At 43.9% G+C, this 19,892-nt stretch overlaps 1 protein-coding gene across 2 annotated transcripts in view; it reads left to right on the top strand.

The window, feature by feature from the left end:
- The window catches only part of CSMD2 (CUB and Sushi multiple domains 2), a 606,380-nt gene that overhangs the window by 46,494 nt on the left and 539,994 nt on the right, over positions 1–19,892 (top strand). For both annotated transcript variants that reach the window (XM_058553610.1, XM_058553609.1), the window contains exon 2: positions 13,569–13,785. In XM_058553610.1, the coding sequence (XP_058409593.1) occupies positions 13,569–13,785 (217 nt within the window). The remainder of the gene's footprint in view (positions 1–13,568; positions 13,786–19,892) is intronic.

Below are 19,892 nucleotides of genomic sequence, written 5' to 3'. Positions count from 1 at the left end.
AGGAGGAGTTTGCCTTACTTAGGGGAAAGAACTTTGCAAGAAGAGGGAAAAGGGAGTTCAAAGGCCCTGAGGCAAGAGCATGGCCAGCTTGTGGGAGGAACAGGAGGGAGGCAAGTGTGGCTGGGGAAGGGTAAGCAAGAGAGGGAGCTCCGTGAGACCAGAGATGGTGTCTGTCCTGTGCCTTGCAGATGGTAGAAGTCCAGTGAGTATTGGTTGAATGAATGAATCCTTGCTGGCACCTAGGCTGATCTGAGCTGGGCCAGGTCAGGACTGACTTCATCACCAATTTACTTGAACGGAGGGGGCTGATTTAAGCTCTCCTTTTTGATAGGAGCAATTTTCAAATCACCGACAGAACTCATATAAAATTCAAATGTGCAATTGGGAGCGTCAAAACAGAAAGCCCTTTCCTTAGCATGTAAAAAGAGCAGCACATCTGTTGAAGAGTGGGAAAAACAAAATGAAATTACAGATGACCTTTGAATGCCTAATTTAAGGAAAAGTCTGTCCTGAGCTTTCCCTGTAGCTCCTGTGGAAGTCTCGATGAATGAGCCATTTGGATTCCCAGCAGAGGTCCAGTCTGAAGCTGCTAGAGGAATGAGGGGGGCAGGCCATCTATGGAGGAAGAACAGGCTGCACCCAACTACTGGTGACCACACGTCACTCCTCCCTTACTCTGGCCCTCAGGATGTCTGATTTTGTGTCTTACTGTGTATCTCAAGTCTCCCTGCCCCTTGTCTGCAGAGGGCTAGTCCTCCTCCTCATTGACTGCTGAGGATTAAGTGCCAGGCACATCTCAGGAACATGTTCCTAAGGGAATACCCCCCTCTCGATCACCGCAGGCTTCCTGTGGCAAACTGCCTCTAGTGTGGCCTCTGGTTCTGTCTGGCCTAAGGCTGGAGAACATTGTCTCAGACACTTAGGACCCTGAACGGAGCTCCAGTTTTCTCTGCTCCCACCTCTGCCCCATCAGCCCCTTTCTCCAGCCCTCTCTCTCTCTCTCTTTGCTTCTTCATCTCACCAACTCCCTTTTTCCTTTCTCACCTGGTGCAGAAATCCTGGGAGAGCTTGGACAGGCATCCCCAGTGGCCTAGGGTCAGGAGAAGCAAGGGTCCTAAGGACACTAATGGTTCAGGACCACGGATAGGGCTCTTTTGCTCAAGACAGCACCCACCATTCACTTGGGTCTGCTAACTCTGGGCATCTCTGTGAAGGTGGCCTTGAGAGCCCCACCTTAAGATGGAGGGGCAGGGGCCTTATGTGGCTAAGGGACTTGACCATATTCCTTGCTATTAAGTGGCAAAGCAGAGTTAAGAAACTAGGCTTTCTGATTCTTTCTAGTGTACCATGCTGTTTTTTTTTTTTTATTTCAGTTTTTATTAATTTTCAAATATGAGTCACTTGAGGGCAAAGGGCTTAAAGTTGCCTGTGTCCCTTAGGGTATATTAGATAAAACAGCAGCCATGAGCTTTTAATGGAGAAAGAAACAAATAAAAAGAAAACAAAGGCACAGAAGACAACTGGATATATTAATCTGTTTACTCAACAAATATTAACTGAGTGTCTGTGACGTGCCAAGCCCCGTGCTGGGGATTTCACAGTGAATCAGATGTGGTCCTTGCCATCACGAGGCACTCAGGCGGGTGAGAAAGCAGAGACATAAGCTTGGTTTCACATACTTTTGACAACTCACTCCTGTTTCCCAAGTTACTTTTTTTTTCGTCTGGGAAGTCCAATGTGCACAGAATTCCCCATGTGGTCTCCCTTCTGATACCATGCTGAGCCTCACTGTAGTGGGCTCAGCCCCCAAAAGGCAGACAATAGGGCAGAAGCCTAGAAGTTCAAGCTGAGATGATTGACACTTCAGGAAAGGGTTCCCCAAGGCAATGTTCTTTGCCTATGAGAGTGAGCTAGAAGGAAGTGTGGCTTATCATATTGGCCAAAGTAAGCATCTAGCCACACACCTTCATCCCCCAATCCATCCATCCATCCACCCATTCATCCATCCATCCATCCATCCATGAAGTAATGGTTAAGAAGACAGCATTTGGTCCCAGACTGCCCAGGGTTGAATCCTGTGTCCACCCTGTATCAGACGTATGACCTTGGGTAGGCTACTTAACCTTCCTGGGCCTTAGTTTACTTGTCTGTAAAATGGGAACCATAATAGTACCTATCTAATACAGTTGTGAGGATGGAATGAGTTATTAGATATAAAGTGCATAAGGTAGCACTTGGCACAGGAAAAATGTTTAATAATCTATTATTATTAGACTAAGCTCCATGAGGGCAGGCAGAGTGCCTGGGACACAGTGAGTGCTCAATACTATTTTTTAAGTGAGTAAATGAATGAATCAAGCATTTGCTAAGACCTGAACTTTTGTATGTCATCCCTGTGCTCAACCACTGCCCCCTGAACCGAAGCCACAGCTCAAGTGTCTTCTCAGCTAGGAGAACTCAATGATAGCTCCCTATGTTTTCTCTGAAAGACTCAGCCAGGAGCGAGACCAGCCTGGCCAAGGCACCTGTCTCCAGACACACCTGACCCCTTCTCTTGGTGCTGACCAGGGATGTAGCACAACCCAATGAGTGAGAGGGTCTGCCATCAGCATTGCAGAGATACCTCTGCTGGTCCAGGATTCCCTGTCAACATAATAAACAATCCCTGGCTGATGTTGGCTCAAAATGATGACAAACGAGCTACATCTGTATCACCAGGCAGGGAAAATCATATTTGGTCCACAGTGGTGGCTTCTGTGTTAAGCATGTCCAGGAGAATCACAGAGCCTGGAGCTAGAATTAGGAAGCTGAGTGGCATGCGATTATTCCCACAGAGCAATTGGATGTGGTCCAGGGACAGGCTTGCTGCCTCATCCCGTCTGCCATGCATTGTTTTGTGCCTTTGCGGCATGCATCTCCAGCTTGACAGGAAGGAGACCCTGTTTTGTTTCCATGCCCCTGAGGCACAGCAACTGCGTTAAGCTCTTTTCAGTACATCCCAGGCTCTGCCCCGGCGCTGGGTGCAGAGTGGAAACAGGACCGTGGCTTTGGAAGTGTGTCCCCAGATGGTGTGTGGAATCTTGCAGCCTGGCGGGGGGAGAGGCTTTGCCTTTGCACAGATCTGGGTTTGAATCCCAGCTCTTCCACTGCTACGTGTTTGACCTTGTGCATGTTCTTAAATCTTGAGGAGCTTCAGTTTCTTCACCTGCAAAGTGGTAGGGGGTGGGGGCGTAACGGCCATTTCAAAGGGTCATTGCGAATGTTAGGGAGGTAATATTAGTGAAGTACGTGGATAAATGTTGGTCCCCTTCTCAGACCTGCACGAAAGCTCCAGTCTTTCTGGGTTTGTTTGTATGTGCTCCATGCTGTTCCCTGGGATCCAACAATGAGGTCTCCCCAAACCATTGGTCAAGTGGAGGCACAGTAAGATGGGCCATCTGTCTGCCACCTGTAATCCACTGCGAACTCCTTGAGGGCATGGACAATGTTATACAAAATCTACCCCTCCCATCTCCCCACCCCCGTACACCTACAGCCTGGAACTAAGCAGCCCTCCCCAGACTTGCTGCATGAATATTTGGCTTGGACCTCTGGGGTTCTGGATAGAATTCAGGGAGTCCCTAACATGGGTGGGGCAAATTGCATCTTTATTTTCACCAAGCTCCCATTAAAATGTGGCACTTCTATCAATCATGAATATAGGCCACAAAGCACAGCCGTATTAGCAGTACCTGTGAATTTGTCACTGATAAGATCGCAAGAGTTTTCATAGAATATTACAGTTGCTGCAACTATATAGAAATAGCATTGATGCTTGCAACAGCAGTATTTATCAGGCCCATTGCTACATCTTGTTGATAATGCAATGATAAAGGTACCTATATTACCATATGACACATTTTCAAAATATTTTGAAAACTATATTTCAATATAATTGGTTTCCTTTGTAACTCTGTGTGTCTTGTTTTATGCATTTAAAAACATCATTTGGGAAGGGTTTATCAGGCTGCCAAAGGGGGCCATGGCACAACAAAGATGAAATACACCTGGCCTAGGAGGTCCATGGATAGCCTTCTTTATTCTCCAAATCCCCTGAAATGAATGAAAAAGATGGGAGGTCAGATTTCTATATATATTATTCTAGGGAGATTATTTCTAGCTTTCATTAGGAACTTCAAAATAGCTAGGAATTAGACCAATGGTTCTCAACTAAGGGTGATTTTGCCTCCTAGGGGACATTTGGCAATGTCTGGAGACATTTTTGGTTGTCGTAACTGGGAGGTGCTACTTGGTATCCGGTGAGTAGAGGCCAGGGGTGCTGCTAAGCATCCTATATGCACAGGGCAGCCCTCATAACAAAGAATTATACTGCAACAAATGCCAGTAGTGCTGAGGTTGAGAAGCTCCGGACTAGACTATCACACATTAATGGAAATTTCTCTGATTGTTAAGACTTCTAGGAAAAAAAAAATCAATGCACGACATCGTTAGAAACACCTGTGATAATTCTCTCATCCAACACTTGATGCACATCTGCAGTGTGCACTAGGATGGGCACTAGGATGACAGAGAGGACTCAGGAGGAGCTGCAGTTCAGTAGAGTGTGACCCAGTAGAGTTGTGTACAAGATGCGGCCATTATGCAAATCTCTCCTGGGCACCTGTTGTCCAGGCAACGTGCTGGGTGCTGGGGATTGGTGTAAGTGTGACAGAACACGGTCTCCACCCCGTGGATCCCATGCCTCTCAGGGAAGACAGACACTAAGTGATCTCATGATGGGTGCTACAGGTGATGATGGGGACGCAGTGCTCTGTGAGGACATGCAGCAGGGTGTGTGCTCGGGTGCGTGTTGTGGGGAGGATGATACACATTTGTGTAGCGGTCGGTGAGGTCTCCTGGAGGTGGTGAAGTTTAAGCTGCAACCTAAAAGATGAGTAGGAGTCGGCCAGACCAGGGGATGGGGAAAGGATGCTTCAATCAGAGGGAACAGCAAGTTTGAAGACTCAGAGAGAGCAAAAGAGTGTGGGGCATTAAGGGAAGGAAATGGTGTCTGCTCGGGCTGGAGTGTCATTTAAGGGAAAGAGGGGCAAGAAACAAAGCCTGGGAGGGAAACAGGGCTGGGTCATGGGGGCTCTTGTATACCATGTTTAGGATTTGGGGCTTTATCCAGAGGAGCAATTGAAGGATTTTAAACAAGAGTGGCAGGGCATTTTGGTTTTATTTTTGAAAGGCACAGATTGGGAGAGAAGAGGCCTGGAATGTGGGAGATGGCCGTGAGAGATAGAGAGTGAGAGCAAGAGAGAGAAGGTAGAGATTAACTGCCCAGGAAACCAGAGGAGGCTCCTCAGAGGAGGTGCTCTGTGAACTGAATCTGGAACAGTGAAAAGGCTTGCTAGGTCGAGAAGGCAGAAGAAGTGTATTCCAGGCAAAGGGCCAAGCATCGTAAAGGCCTGAAAGGGCCTGGGGTGTTTGTAGATGACAAGCTATTTGGTGTGACTGAAGCAGGATGTGCCAGGGAGAGGGGCTAAGATGAAGCTCAGGGCCAGCATCTCTGTGACCATGGCCTCTGGTCTGCTCCTAAAGAGTGATTGCAGAGGGCCAAACATACTGTTTGACCTTCGCTTCTCCCATCTGTCCCGACAAGGTGCCCCTGCCAGAAGGCATGCATAGAGCTGGGCCAGAATTCCATGGTAGACTTGAGTGTACAGTCAGCCCTCCGCGTGGCCGGTGAGACGTCTTCAGTGGGCATGCGTTACCCGCATCTGCAGCTCTCCTCTGCATTTCCTCTTAGGGCAATTTCATTAATTTCATGGCTTTGACAAATCCATATCTCCAGCCCAGAATGTGCTCCCAAATTTCAGTCTACAGCTCTAATTGCCTTCTGGCTGTCTCCATCTGGATGTCCCACTGGCCTCTCCAACTAAATTTGTCCAAAATTGACCTTATCAGTCAATAAATATTTGCAGAATTGAATTGAATTTTCCTGCCAAACTTCTCAAAAGAGTTATCTCCTCAAAATATCATTATTTGTAGACAACATGATTGTGTACCTAACACACCCAAGGGAATCAACTGAGAAATCTTTAGAGTTAATAATAGTTTAGAAACCCAGATGGATGCAAGATGAATATATAAAAATCAATAGGGTTTCTGTATATCAGTAATAACCAGCTAGAAAAAAATGGGAAAAGATATCATTCACTAAAGCAACAAAAAGTGTATAAAATGTCTGGGATTAACCTTAACAAGATGTGACTAGGACATATGTAAAGAAAAGTACAGATCTTTACTGAAAGGTTAGCTGGTATTTATTGATCACTTATAGTATGTGGGTACTATACTGAGCATTTACCAATTTAGTAGATATTATCACATTAATCTGTATAACCAGCCTAGAAATGGGTGCTAATTTTAAAGATGTCAAAACTAAAGTTTAAAGAGTTCACATAAATTGCCCACAAATGTAATGTGGCTTCTCCACTAGTAGACTACCTGAGATTTTATTCATATTTTATCTCTAGCACCTAGCTGAGTACTTGCCCATAGTAGACACTCAATACATTTATTTATTTATTTATTTTTGCTGAGGAAGATTCACCCTGAGCTAACATCTGTGCCAAGCTTCCTCTATTTTGTATGTGGGTCACCACCACAGCATGGCCACTGACAAGTGGTGTAGGTCCACACCTGGGGACGGAACCCAGGCTGCCAAAGCAGAGTGCGCCGAACTTAACCACTAGGCCGTAGGGCTGCCTCCTCAATATGGATTTTTGGAATGAATGGATGAGTGAAATGAATTAATCTTTTTATAATACTTGAACAACACCTACCAACTTCATTTGTCTGTACATTTATGGTTTATTGTGGAGATGGCTTCCTGATTCTATAAAGAGTTAGTACAAATTGATAAGAAAAATAGTAAGAACTTATAGAAAATTAAAGTGCATAAAATTTAGACACCTCTGTATGTCAAAGATCATAAAATTAAAAGGCCAAAATGACTACAAAACGTATATATAACACATATGATACATAGAGGTTATAAATATGTAAATAATAAGAAAAAATAAACACCACAATGGAAAATGAGCCAAAGATTTCATCAGATAGTTCCCCAAAGGAGGAGTTAAAATTATCACAAAAAGTTTGAAAAAATGTTGAATTGAGTAGTAAAGAAATGCTCAATAAAACATGCAAAAAATTCTCAATAAAATAATACGCACTGTTGGTGAAGATGCCTTGAGATAGGCACTCCTAGTCATGGCTGTTGAGAATGTTATTGGTGCACGTTTCTTGGAAAGTATTTGGACAATCCAGTGCCAAAGCCTCAGAAATGTTCATACCCTTTGACCCAGTAACCTGCACTTTTGGAAGTCTGTCCTAGGGCAATCATCCAAAAGCAAATGCATGAGCAACAGCCTGAAGAGTCTAGTTCTCTGAGATTGTTCTTGAGCCTGCAGTGGGTCTTGGCCATGTTGGGGAGCTGTGTTGACTAGAGGCACAGGTGAGAGAAGGCAGATCATCCTGGAGACTGAGAAAGAAATGCAGGGTGCCCTCAGATAAAGTCCATAACAGCATCCTTGTCTACAGGGCAGCAAGCTGGTCACTAGTAGTGAAGAGCAGGTAGCCTTTTTCTCGGCAGAAATTCAGCATGTCATAGGCATGAAAGGACATTGAGCACTTTGGCATGGGCTCCCACTCCATTAGCATTTCAATCTGGAGTGGCTGCTCTGGGTTATAACTTTCTCAACTCACCAACATACATTTGATTTCAGGGAGACTTCCAAATGAGTCAGCCTTCTAGCCCTATCTAACCATCTCCAACAGTGCCTGCCACAGAGGTCAGCCAGCTTAATATGGACAATACCCCCGAAACCAAACCTGGATGCAGTTACTGCAAAAGTGAACATTCATTCTGGGACTCTGGCCATGGGTAAGCATTTTCCACTGCACTGACCAGCATTCTGTCACCAGACCTTGCTAAGAGTTCTTAGCTAAGAGTCTTATTTATAACAGAAAAAAAATTCAGAAACAATTTAAATGTTTGACAATAGGAGAATGGTTGAGTAAATTCTAGTATAACCATATCCTGGAATATGGTGCATCCGTTTAAAATGCTGTTGATGAACAGATTCAGTATCTTGGGGAAAAACTCATGTTATAATGTTTACTGAATTGTTGCAAAAGAAAACTGAGAAATGACCTGAATGGCCATCAACAGGGAAGTGGTTGAATAAATTGAGATACAGCTGTGCAGTGGAATATTACACATTTATATAAAAAATAAGTTAGATACATATCTACTGACGTGGAAGGTGTCCCTAGCGGGTTGTTAAATGAGAAAGCAAGTCGCAGAGAAATGAGCTAAACTATGATCTTATTTTTAAAACAAAATTATAAAAGTTCTCCTGGAATGTGTCCATTTGTTTGCATGAGAGAGAAGTTGGAGAGGGACACGTATCTGCCTGTGAACTTCAGTAACTTCAGATTGCGTGGACAGGAGGGAGACTGGAGGTTGATTTTTCTTTACACATCTTTGTCTTGCATATATTCATACCTATGCATATTACAAGTACACATTGCCTTTTGTCATTTAAGACTGAAGAATAATTTACTGTAAAAAGAGCATACAAAATTATATATACACAGTATTATCTCAACGATGTGAAATATGCATAGAAAAATCTAGTGAAGAATGAAAATATTAACAGCAGTTGCCTCTAGAAGGAAGGTAAGATTATAATGTTTCTGCTTTTTTATTCTTGCTTATATTTTCTAAAGTTTCTACAATGAGCAGAATGTATAAATTATTGTTTAAAGTGTAACCGCCTCCATCTTCTCACCGGCCAATCTTGCCTTTACTTGTTAGAATCTGGCCTCTGTTCACCTTGCTACTCGCCACCTGCCTTTGCTGAAATTCATGTGTCCATTCAGCAAATACTTATTGAATTGTAGGCACTGGCGGTGCAGCAGGAAGCAGGGCAAAGCTCCCACTCTGAGCTTTCTTACTCCCAGAGAGACCATTTAGATATCAAACTGAGTGACCTCCTCCAAGACCCTCATCTTAGCCTCTCTGCGCTGCGTGTGTGAGTCACTTCTCCCGGATGGAACTGCCCTCTGGCTCTCCTCCCACCTTCTGCCTGTCTCCCTGCCCCCTACTCTGTCACCTTCCTTGTTCCCGTATATGGAAAGTGTTCCCAGGGGCTGCTCTGAGCCCCCTTCACTGCTTTCTCACAGCAGGAGATACTCTTCATACTCAGATTCTGAATCAGAAACTGCAGACCCAGGCAGGTCTGAGCCAAGGCAGCAGTCTGGGATGCAGGGATGGTGGTGATTTTGGTTATCTATGAGCATCCAGGACATAAATGGGGGGTAGCCCTTAAGGTGTGGCCCCTGTGGGGTCTGCACTCCAGAACCACCCTGAGCACCCCTTTAGCACGGTACCGCCACATGGATGTATTTGCTTACCTCTAATCTATGATCTGGGCCCCATGGCCCATCACAGGGTCTAAACTAGAGGAATGAATGAATGAATGACATGATACAATGATATCACAGGCAGGTTTTAGAGACATGAGCCAGGGTAGACCTGATGCCTGCACCAGTGAGGGGAAGTTCAGAGCAATGAGCTAGTGGGTTCCTTTGAAGGGTAGGGAGATAGAAGCTTAATTTCCTTATTATTGGTTGAATATTTTTCTGGATTCTGGGGCACTTATGTCTTCTTTTGTAAACTAGCTTGTTCAAGACCCTGTCCAATTTTTCAATTATAGTGCTTGAGTTTTTCCTATTGATTAGTAATAGCTCTTTCTATATTAAGGATATAACTTTCCTACTTAATATTTTTGTATGCCTTCTTGATTTTGTGTTTTTGACATAAACATACTTTTTGTATAAAACTATCAATCTTGTAGGATCTTCCACAGCTTTTATGTTAAGAACATCACAGTCAGATCATTATTTGCTTATATTTTCTTCTTGTTATCTTTTGGCGTGATTTTTAAAAAAATTTCTAACTCTTTACTCCATCTGGAATTTATTTTAGTATGTAGTGTGAGTTGAGGAGATAACTCAGTTCTTTTCCCAAACAGTTAATTAGTTGATCCTGCAAAAATATTTTTCTTTTCTCATTGGTTTTTTAATGTTGTCTTACACGTATTTCAATTTTTATGTGTATTAAGGCTATTCCTGCAATAGCGTTTCACGTTCTGCCTGTCCACCCTTGGACCATCTCCACCCTATTTTTGTAAGGATCATTTGGTAATTCTGTTTAGTATCTTGTAGGATGAGACTATGACATTTACTACCTTGTTAAAAAATATGCATTATCTGTGACTGTCTATTTTTCCAGTTAAACTTAGGTATCATTTTACTAAATTTAAAATGGGTCATCAGGCTTTTGATTAGAATTGCATTAAGCTTATAAATTAACTTTTCAATAACTTTTCAAAAGGTTAATATTCTAAATTAACCTTTCAGCAGTTAGTCTTTACACTCAAGATTATGCTATGTCTCTGCAATTATTTCAGTTTTTTTATCCCTCTCTAAAATTATTATCATACAGTGCCTGCACATTTATTAAGTGTATTTCCATTTATTATATGCATTTTGTAGCTATCATTATGACCTTTTTCTTTATATTTTTATCTGCCACTGGCGTATGGAAATGTTATTGATTTTGTATATTTATTTTGCATTTGGCTACTTGAGTGAAATTTCTTATTAGTTCTAATAGCTTTATAATTGATTCTCATGGGTTTTCTTGGCATACTAATATATCATCTGCAAACCATATTTTTACTTGCTTCTTTCTCATTTCTTTTTCTTGTGTCGCATGGGTTAGCTCTTCCAAGAAGGTGTGAAATCTCAGAAGAGATAGTCACATTTCTATCTCATTTCTGATCTTAATCAGATGTTTCACCATAAGTCCGATGTAGGTTATTGTTCTAAAATGGATGCTTTATCATAGTAAGGTAATACTCTTTTTCCTAGTCCCAAATGCTTATTTTAATCAGGGTTACATGTCTAATTTTATTAAATGCCCCTTTAGCATTGATTCAGAAGACCTGAACTTTTTTTCTCCTTTAATGGGATACTTTGTGTTAAGAGATTTCTCAATATTAAAGTCATTTTAGAGATTAACTGTCCTTTGTTAGTTAATCCCTAAAGTGGGCTTTAAAAAAAAATTGGTGTTGAGTTAATTTATAAGCATCATAGTTAAGAAGGTGGATCTGAAGTGGACTGTTTGAATCTCATCTCTGAGTAGCGTGACTTGGGCCCCCTTCCTTAATTTCTCTTTCCCTTAAATCTTTATCTGTAAAATGGAGATGATGTTAATAGTATCCACCTTATTGGGCTGTCGTGAGGACTAAACAAGTCAATATATGTCAAGTTCTTAGAAAAGTGTCCAACCAAAAACTTACTAAGTACAAGCAATATGTTAAATTATTGAGAACTTGCCAAGTGCCCGGTACTGAGCTTTGGATGCGGTTTCAAAGATGGGAAAACTCATATGTGATCTGTCTTCTGACAGAGCTCACTCCCTGACAAGAAGACAGATAGTTATGAAGTAATCACATGGCAGCATGGAAATTTGCCTCTGTGATAAGCACTACCGAGGAGAGGTTATGGTGTCATGAGAGCATCTAATAGGGGATTGACGTAGTCAAGGAGAGACACTTGGCTGATCTCTGAAAGATAAATATGCCAGTAAGGGAGAGAAGAGGGTTCTAGGCAGAGAGAACAGCATAGGCAAAAGTCCAGTTGCTGTGCAGTAAGAGCGTGGGGCAGGTGCAAAGGACTGAGAAGGGCAGGGTTGGCTGGAAAGCTGGTGGACATGAGGCTAAGAGGTCACTAAGGGCCAGACCACGCAGAGACCCTCGTAGACCTTAAATAATTTTTCCTTAGTGAAGAGCAATGAGGAACCATTGCAGGTTCGATGTAAGTTGAGGAGGGGAGGTGACCCGATCAGATTTCTGTTTTGAAAAGACACCCCTGGCTGCAGTGTGAAGAATGGGTTGCCATGGACAAGGGTAGATGGCCAGCAGGAAGTTATTATGGCAGTCCCTGGGAGAGATTGGTGTGGGGTGGGGGGAAGTGGAGATAGAGACAGGCTGGTAGATTGGCCATGGTGTTGTGAAGGAGAGGAAGGTATCAGGACAGGGTGGGTGGGGGACATCACGAGCCTGAGCATCCCAAGGCGATGTCGGGTCTGAGCTCAGAGGGGAGGTCCGGCCTGCTCTGTGAAGTTGTGAGTCATCAGTGCACAAGTGGGGAGGTCCTCTAGGCTAGGGAGAGAGGAGGAGAAGCCCAACACTGAGCCTGGAAAGGAGCCAGAGAAGGATCAGTGGGAGGAAAAGAGAGTGTGGTGGTGTGGAAGGAAGCCTGGGCCCACACTGCTCAAAGTGTGGTCCCCGGGCAGCAGCACCATTGCATCACCAGGGAGCCACTTAGGGGAGCAAACGCTCTGGCCCTACACAGATGCTGTCGATCTGAACATCAGAATCTCCATTTCAGCCAGGTCCCCTGGCAATGTGCATGCACAGTGTGTCCACAGTGAAGTCTGAGATGCTCTGGTCTGGGAGAAGTGTTTCTAGAAGGAGGGTGTGTGTGAGCAACAGTGTGAGAGGCAGCCGAGGAAGAGGTCCGTTAAAATGGAGACGGAAAAATATCCTCTGGACCCATCAATGATCTTAGCAGACCTGTTTGGGTGGATCAATAGGACCAGAAGGCAGAAGTGACAGGGCTGGAGAGTGAGTGGGAAGTAAGGAGATGGAGACAGAAAGTACAGACAGATTGTGTTTTCTAGAAATTTGGTTGTGAAGGAGAAGAGAGAGACGGCTGGAAGGAGATGAGGAGTGGAGTGGAAATTGTTTTCTTAATGATAGAGTCTTGAGCACATTTGAAATGGGAAGGTTCTGGTGGAGAGGAAACGGTTGAACAGATGTAACATACGCAAGAGGGAAACATATCTAAGGTTCTTGAAGATTAGGGAGGGATGGGATGCAAAGGGCACATAGAAGGATTATGTTTAGATCAAAGGAGGGGTACTTCCTCTGTAGGAGGAAGGAAGACTGTGTGGGGCAGGCTAGATGGGTTTGGAGTTGGGAAGAGAAGGGCATCCCCACTGACGGCTTTTATTTTCTATGGAGAGTGGGAGAAGACAGTAGCTGAGAGGAGGGGCCTGGGGAGTCAGGAGGCTGTGGGAAATGGGGAAGGTTTGAAATTGGCATTCTGGCATTTAATGTTGTAAAGGGTAAGCCTGAGTTCCGCTTGGTCTGGTTGCCTTTTAGTTCAAACTCTCTGAGCCCTAGTTTCCCACCTCATAGTATTGTTCTGAGGCTGGAACGCAACGGTGCACATGTCGTCACCTGCACAGGGCACGGCATGGCACAAGCTCGCGGTCCTTGTCAGTCACCCACCTTCCCTCCGTCTGTGCCAAGCATGGGGCTGGCCCAGAGGAAGCACTTGGAAAAGTGGGTTAATGATTCCCTAACACATCGCTCCTGTCTCTCTCAAAGCTTCTTGGAGTTCTTCTGGCCGCACTGAACTGCTCCCTTTCTCTCTCGCAGGCCAGAACTGCACGTTCCAACTGCAGGGTCCCAATGGGACGGTTGAGAGTCCGGGGTTCCCGTACGGCTACCCCAATTACGCCAACTGCACGTGGACCATCACCGCAGAGGACCAGCACAGGATCCAGCTCGTATTCCAGTCCTTCGCGCTGGAGGAGGACTTTGACGTCCTGTCGGTGTTTGATGGCCCGCCCCAGCCAGAGAACCTGCGAACCAGGTACCACCTGCGCTCCTCCCCATAGCCAACAGCGGGGCCCTGGGCCAAGCTCGCTGAGAGGAAGGACCCACTAGGGTGAAAGGATTATGGTCACCAACAAAGACCTCTGTTTTTATGAGGCCCACCCTCAACTCCTCTGCTTTCTTTACTTTTCCCAATTCCTTTCTGCTGCCTAGAAGTACCCAATACGCAAAACTGATGAGTAGGACATTTGGGGAGACTAGACAGAAAACATAAAAGAGAAATTCAAGCCTTTCTATTGAAACTGGTTTTGCATGTCTATGTGTATGTGTGTATATCTGTTGGTGTATATTCTTCGCACACACAGAAATATTTATTTTCTCCTTTTGGACCCAGCAGATATGAGTTGAAAGCTAATAGAGATTGTGTCTTGCATCCTGTACTTGAAAACCATCAATAGTTTGTTGGAATTTGCCTTGTATTTGCATGACCTTGGCTGTGGGTGTAGAATCAGGAATTTGGAGAAGCTCCCACTCACTCAAACCCTTCACGGTTGATGGCAGAGAAAACTATGGAGAGGGTGAGACTGCTTTCCTGTACCCCTGAGCTGCCTCCCAAGATGGAGAGTTCACTTGGAGGAGGGAGACAGGGAGGGGGGTTACCGCCTCTGCAGAAAGGGCAGACTTTTCTGGGGCAAAGGTAAAGGCCCCAGAGCCATGGCTCTCCAGGTTTTGTTGACCTGGTGGCCTGCCGTGCTCCGTCACAAGCCTCGTCCTGGTCCTGCCAGCCAGGCTTTGGGCTACCCCAGGAGCCAAAGGGCTAATGGCTTGCCAGCCAAGCCCTGGGAAGCCCGGGGTGCTAATTAGTGGTGCATTAATGAGGGTTCCCTGCCAAGCCCTTAACCTTAAGGCTTTGTTTAAAATGCCTCTGAGCCCTTGGCTTGCAAGCTCCTGGAAAGGGTCACAAACATTTACAGGACAGTGACAGCTCTCTTCTCTCTTGCTCCCCGCTGTCTCAAGGCAGTGCAGAGGTGAGGCTGCCAAGCCTTCAGCAGGGGTGGGGGCATCTGGGGCCCTGTGACTAGTAGTTGGACTGGGCTTGTCCATCTTCCCTTGACATTCAGCAGGGTTTGGCACACAGTAGGTATTCAGTGACACTTGGGTGAAGGGACTGGAGTCCTTTCCACTCGTTCATCCCACAAACATTTCAGGAGCATCTATCGTGTTCCGGGCTGGCCCTGGTGCTGAGCATATGCAGTGAGCAAAACAAAGCCACTGTCTTCACAGAGGTTACACGCTCATGAGGGAGACAGGCACGGACCTGAATATGTCAGTTTAGAGTTCAAGGACGTCAAGGCTAGAGATATAAAATAAGGAGACTGGCCCTGGATAGTGCTTAAAACCATGATACTGACGAAGTCACAAAGGAGTGAGCCCTCGCCATCAGATGTTGAGCTCAGGTGATGCCATTTCTGGGCACCTGTGTAGACTTTTGTTGAATATTGAATGATTGTTGAAAGACAGAGAGTCAGATCAGGCCCACGGGGTACTTGATGGGAGGCATCTGCAATTCTGCCCACTGGAGTTAGGAGAAATTGACAAAAGCAATGGTGAAAATGTGAGAAGAGTACATTGTTTATCCTCGACAAACATCATTCAGACGATAATAAGAAATTAGAAAAATTGAATGGTATTCATAACATGAATTTTTTCACCCTTTAACCACAGAATATATGTTCTTTTCAAATACTCATAGAACATTTACAAAAAAATGATGTTATACGGAGGGAAAAAAGTCAACTAATTCTCTCTTCTAGCTTTCCTTGTTCTTAAGGCAGGGTCCACACATGTGGGGTGAAACCTCTATTTTCTGACACTTGGGTTTTCTGGCTCTGAGAGGGAGGTATAGAAGACCCTTCAGAGGTGAGATTGCTCTGGCCTGGAGGGGTGGGGGTTTCCATGACCTGGGGAGGTGGTCCTGGCAGGTGAGGCCCTGGATGTGTTCACAGCACAGCCCACTCTGGTCAACCAGCCATGTTTGAGGAGGAGACGCCCAGGGTTGTACCTTCACTAGGTCGTCCCTGCTTGGCCTCCTCACCTCTGACGTCTTCCTGATGCGCTCATTTTGGTTCATTTCAGAATTGTGTATAGCTTTCCCATGGAACCTTTCCACCTCCACGGTATCTGGGACCACATCCCCTTTCTTGCATCTGCTCCTGTGCGTTTGTGATTCGTTTCTTTTTCCTCAATTAGTCTTGCCCAAAGTTTGCTTATTTTATTGGTCTTTTCAAAGTTCCAACTCTAGAGCTATCCATTTTGTTATTTCCCTATTACCTAACTTATTGATTTCTGCTTTTATCTTTGTTCATTCTTTTCTCCCACTTACCTTAGGCTGATGTTGCTCTTTTGCCGATTTTGTGAATTGAATTAGTTTCATTATTTCTTGTTTGATAATAAAAACATTAAGAGGCGTTTTCCCCTAGGTGCAACTTTGACCATATCCCATAAATGTTGATGGATGGTTGTTATTTTAGAAATAGTCTCTAATTGCAGTTTTGTTCCTGCCTTGACTCTAGGATTTTTTCCTCTGATTTTCCAGTAATATTTTTTTATACTTAAAAAATTATTATATAGTTTTATTGCATTATGATCAGATTATGATCTCTACTTTGGAGAATTTGTTGACTTTTTTCCCTCAGTATAAGATCGTTTTTTTGCAAATGTTCTCTGAGTATTTGAAAAGAACATATATCCTGTGGTTGAAGGGTGAAAAAATTCATATTATTACTACTATGTCATTTTTCTAATTTCTTATTTATTGTATAAATGATGTTTGTCAAGGATAAGCAATGTATTGTTTTTGCATTTTCACTGTTGTTTTTGTCAATTTCTCCCTTTATTTCTAAGTTTTTACTTTCTATAGTTTGATGCCATACTCCTCAGCATGCAAGTATTTTTTTTTTTTTTTGAGGAAGATCAGCCCTGAGCTAACATCCATGCCAATTCTCCTCTTTTTGCTGAGGAAGACGGGCCCTGAGCTAACATCTGTGCTTATCTTCCTCCACTTTATGTGGGACACCGCCACAGCATGGCCTGACAAGCAGTGCCTCGATGCATGCCCGGGATCCGAACCTGGGCTGCCAACAGTGGAGCACGTGCACTTAACTGCTACACCATGGGGCCGGCCCCCAGCATGCAAGTATTTTTAAACATTAGATCTTCAGAGTGAATTTTGTATTTTTTCAATATAAAAGTTATCTTTATCTCTAAATGTTTTTTTCCTTAAATTCTACTTTGATACTAATATTACCATCGTTTTTTTTTTTTTTTTTGCTTGAGGAAGATTAGCCTTGAGCTAACATCTGTGCAGTCTTCCTCTATTTTGTATGTGGGTCACTGCCACAGCATGGCCGATGAGTGGTGTACGTCCACGCCCGGGATCTGAACCTGCGAACCCAGGCCGCCAAACTGGAGCGTGCTGAACTCAACCACTACGCCATCGGGCCGGCCTCCCACCTTCATTTTTTTGTATTTATTGAGTCCGTCTTTGCCAATTTCTCTATTTTTAATATTTCTATGTCATTGTTTTAGCTGTATTTCTTAGTATAACCTATAGTTGGATTTGTATTTTTAAATCTCCCCTGAGAGTCTTTATTCTTTAACAGAAAAGTTTAATTCACTCACATTTTTAGGTGATAACTGATATATTTGCTCTTGTATGATATTTAATACTTACTGTTTTTAACCATCCTTACTATTATTTCCTTTTCTCTATCTTCAGGTGCAAGTTTTCTTTGCCTTTCCCGTGATTTTTATTCCGGTAGTGGTTAAAGTTACTTATTCAGAACACATTTTTAAGCTGCATTTCTCTGTCAACATCTTGTCTCGTTATCCTTTTTCTTAATCAGGTCTCACTGGCCATGCATCTTGTAGAAATTCCTTAGTGTTTTGTAGCATGTAGGTACCACCTCTTTTTCCTGGTTTCCAACATGGATGTATATATTCTCTCTTTTTATATACCTGTGATTATTCCCATGAGAACTTAGGGAGTCAAGTTGAAGGGGAGTTTAACGTGTTGTCTTGGCTCTCCACCTTAAACTGGAAACTTCTCTTAAGATTTTTATCCTTTTTGATGCTATTATGAGTAGAATTATTTTTTATTTTATTTTTGAATTATTTGTTGCTAATATATAGAAATACAGTTGGTTTTTGTATATTAATCTTGTGTCCTGTAACCTTGCTGAACTCATTATTAATAGTTCTACTAGTTTTTTTTAATATCTGTGAATAAATACAGTTTTAGTTCTTCCTTTCCAATCTAGATGCCTTTTATTTCTTTTTTTGCCTAATTGCATTGGATAGAATCTCCAGTACAATATTGCATAGAAATGGTGACAATGGACGTTCTTGCCCTGTTCCTGATCTTAAAACATTCAGTCTTTCAATATTAAGTATGACGTTGGCTGTAGGTGTTTGGTAGATGCCTTCTAATGAAAGTTTTTAAGCAGAGGATTTTGGCACGATCTGGCTGGGGTGTGGGAAATGCACTGGGGTGGGGGCCACGCTGGTGACTGCTGGGCCAGGCAAGAGGCGGTGGTAGCCTGGACTAGAGCAATGAAGAGAGAAGATGGCGTGGATTCGTATGATGTTATGGGAAAGAGTTGTCCTTGGAGTTAGGGTGGATTTATAGGGACTTTGGAGTGGGAATAAGAAAAAGGAAGGCGTGGAGGATGACTCCACAGTGTCTGGCTTGGAAGCAGAAAACAAGCCAGTTCAGCCTGCAGTGAATTCCTGTCTCCAGTAAAGTGTGTTTTCATGGCATACCAGGATATTTGCTGCACTGATGTTTTTCTTTATTCATCTAGTAGTACAGGTAGGTCACCTCCTCTCACAGTGTTTTCCTGTGAGACAGTAGGGCACAGTGGGGCACACCTAGATTTACACCCAGCTGCGTTCTACATTTATTAGTGCTGTGACCTGTGCGAGGTTTGGCTTCTCTGAGCCTCGTCTGTAAAATGGAGGTGACACTGACTCACCTTCCAGGGTTGTTGTATGCGAGCCACCTGCTGCAGATCCCTAAGTGCTCCATAAACATTATCTGCTCCTTCCTGCCCTTCTGTTCCTAGGACCTAGGACCTCGGACTATGCTAGGGGGCTTTGGTGCCTGTCTTGACACTTCATCTGTGGCCCATCCATTAGCCTTTTTATAGCAGGGAACTGCAGGGGTGGAGGACAGACACTGAAGGAGGGATTGGGCTCAGGGGCATTCCTGATCCAGTGGTAGCCCTGCAGTGGGGTGGGACTGCCAAGAAGCCTGTAGCAAGTTTCTCTCTGCTTGAATCCCTCGGGGCTTTCTGTGTTTATTGTTTAAAACTTGACAGGCATAAGTTTTGCAATTCTGCTGTCTGTGCATTTTAATGCATCTCTCTTTTCTCTCCTTACTTTCACCTCTCTGATCTTTTTCATTTTATTTATGGATGCATTCCAGCAAAAGGCTGAAAAGGCGCCTCCCTACCCCAATCCCCAACCCCCTTTAAAACTCACCTTCTCCAGCTGCTTGCTCATGGGTTGTGTGGTGAACAATGAGCCTCCCTCCTGGTTGGATTCTAAGATCGCTGAGGCTGGGAGTTTTGCTGTGGCAGAGCCATGTGGTGAAATATATATCTTGCAAGCTGAGGACCAGATGCCAGCTCCTCCCTACCCATCTGGCATAGGCAAATCACTTCGACTCTTATTCTCGGTATCCTCATCTATAAAGTGGGTATATCAATATCTACTGTACAGGTTGGTTGGCGAGGATTAAATGAAATAATTTGTGTAAACTGCTTTGAATTGTGATGAGATATAAACAAGAGGAATACTTGTATAGTTGTAGAAAAAATTAGAAAACACAATTCAGTGAAAAGACAAAAAAAGAAACCTTCCAATATATTTATAATTTGTAGAGCATTGGTTCTCAACTAAAGGCGATTTTGACCCCCAGGGGACACTTGGCAATGGCTGGGGACATTTTTGGTTGTCACAAATGGAGGGGGCCTATGGCATCTAATGGGTCGAGGCTAAGGATGCTGCTAAACATCCTACCATGCACAGGGTAGCTCCCACAACAAAGAGTTATGTGGCCCCCAATGCCAGTAATGCTGAGGT

Source organism: Diceros bicornis, chromosome 13, assembly GCF_020826845.1.
Source record: "Diceros bicornis minor isolate mBicDic1 chromosome 13, mDicBic1.mat.cur, whole genome shotgun sequence".
NCBI classification, from domain to species: domain Eukaryota; kingdom Metazoa; phylum Chordata; class Mammalia; order Perissodactyla; family Rhinocerotidae; genus Diceros; species Diceros bicornis.
Note: the sequence above shows the minus strand (reverse complement) of the source record. Positions and strands in the feature narration are given on the sequence as shown.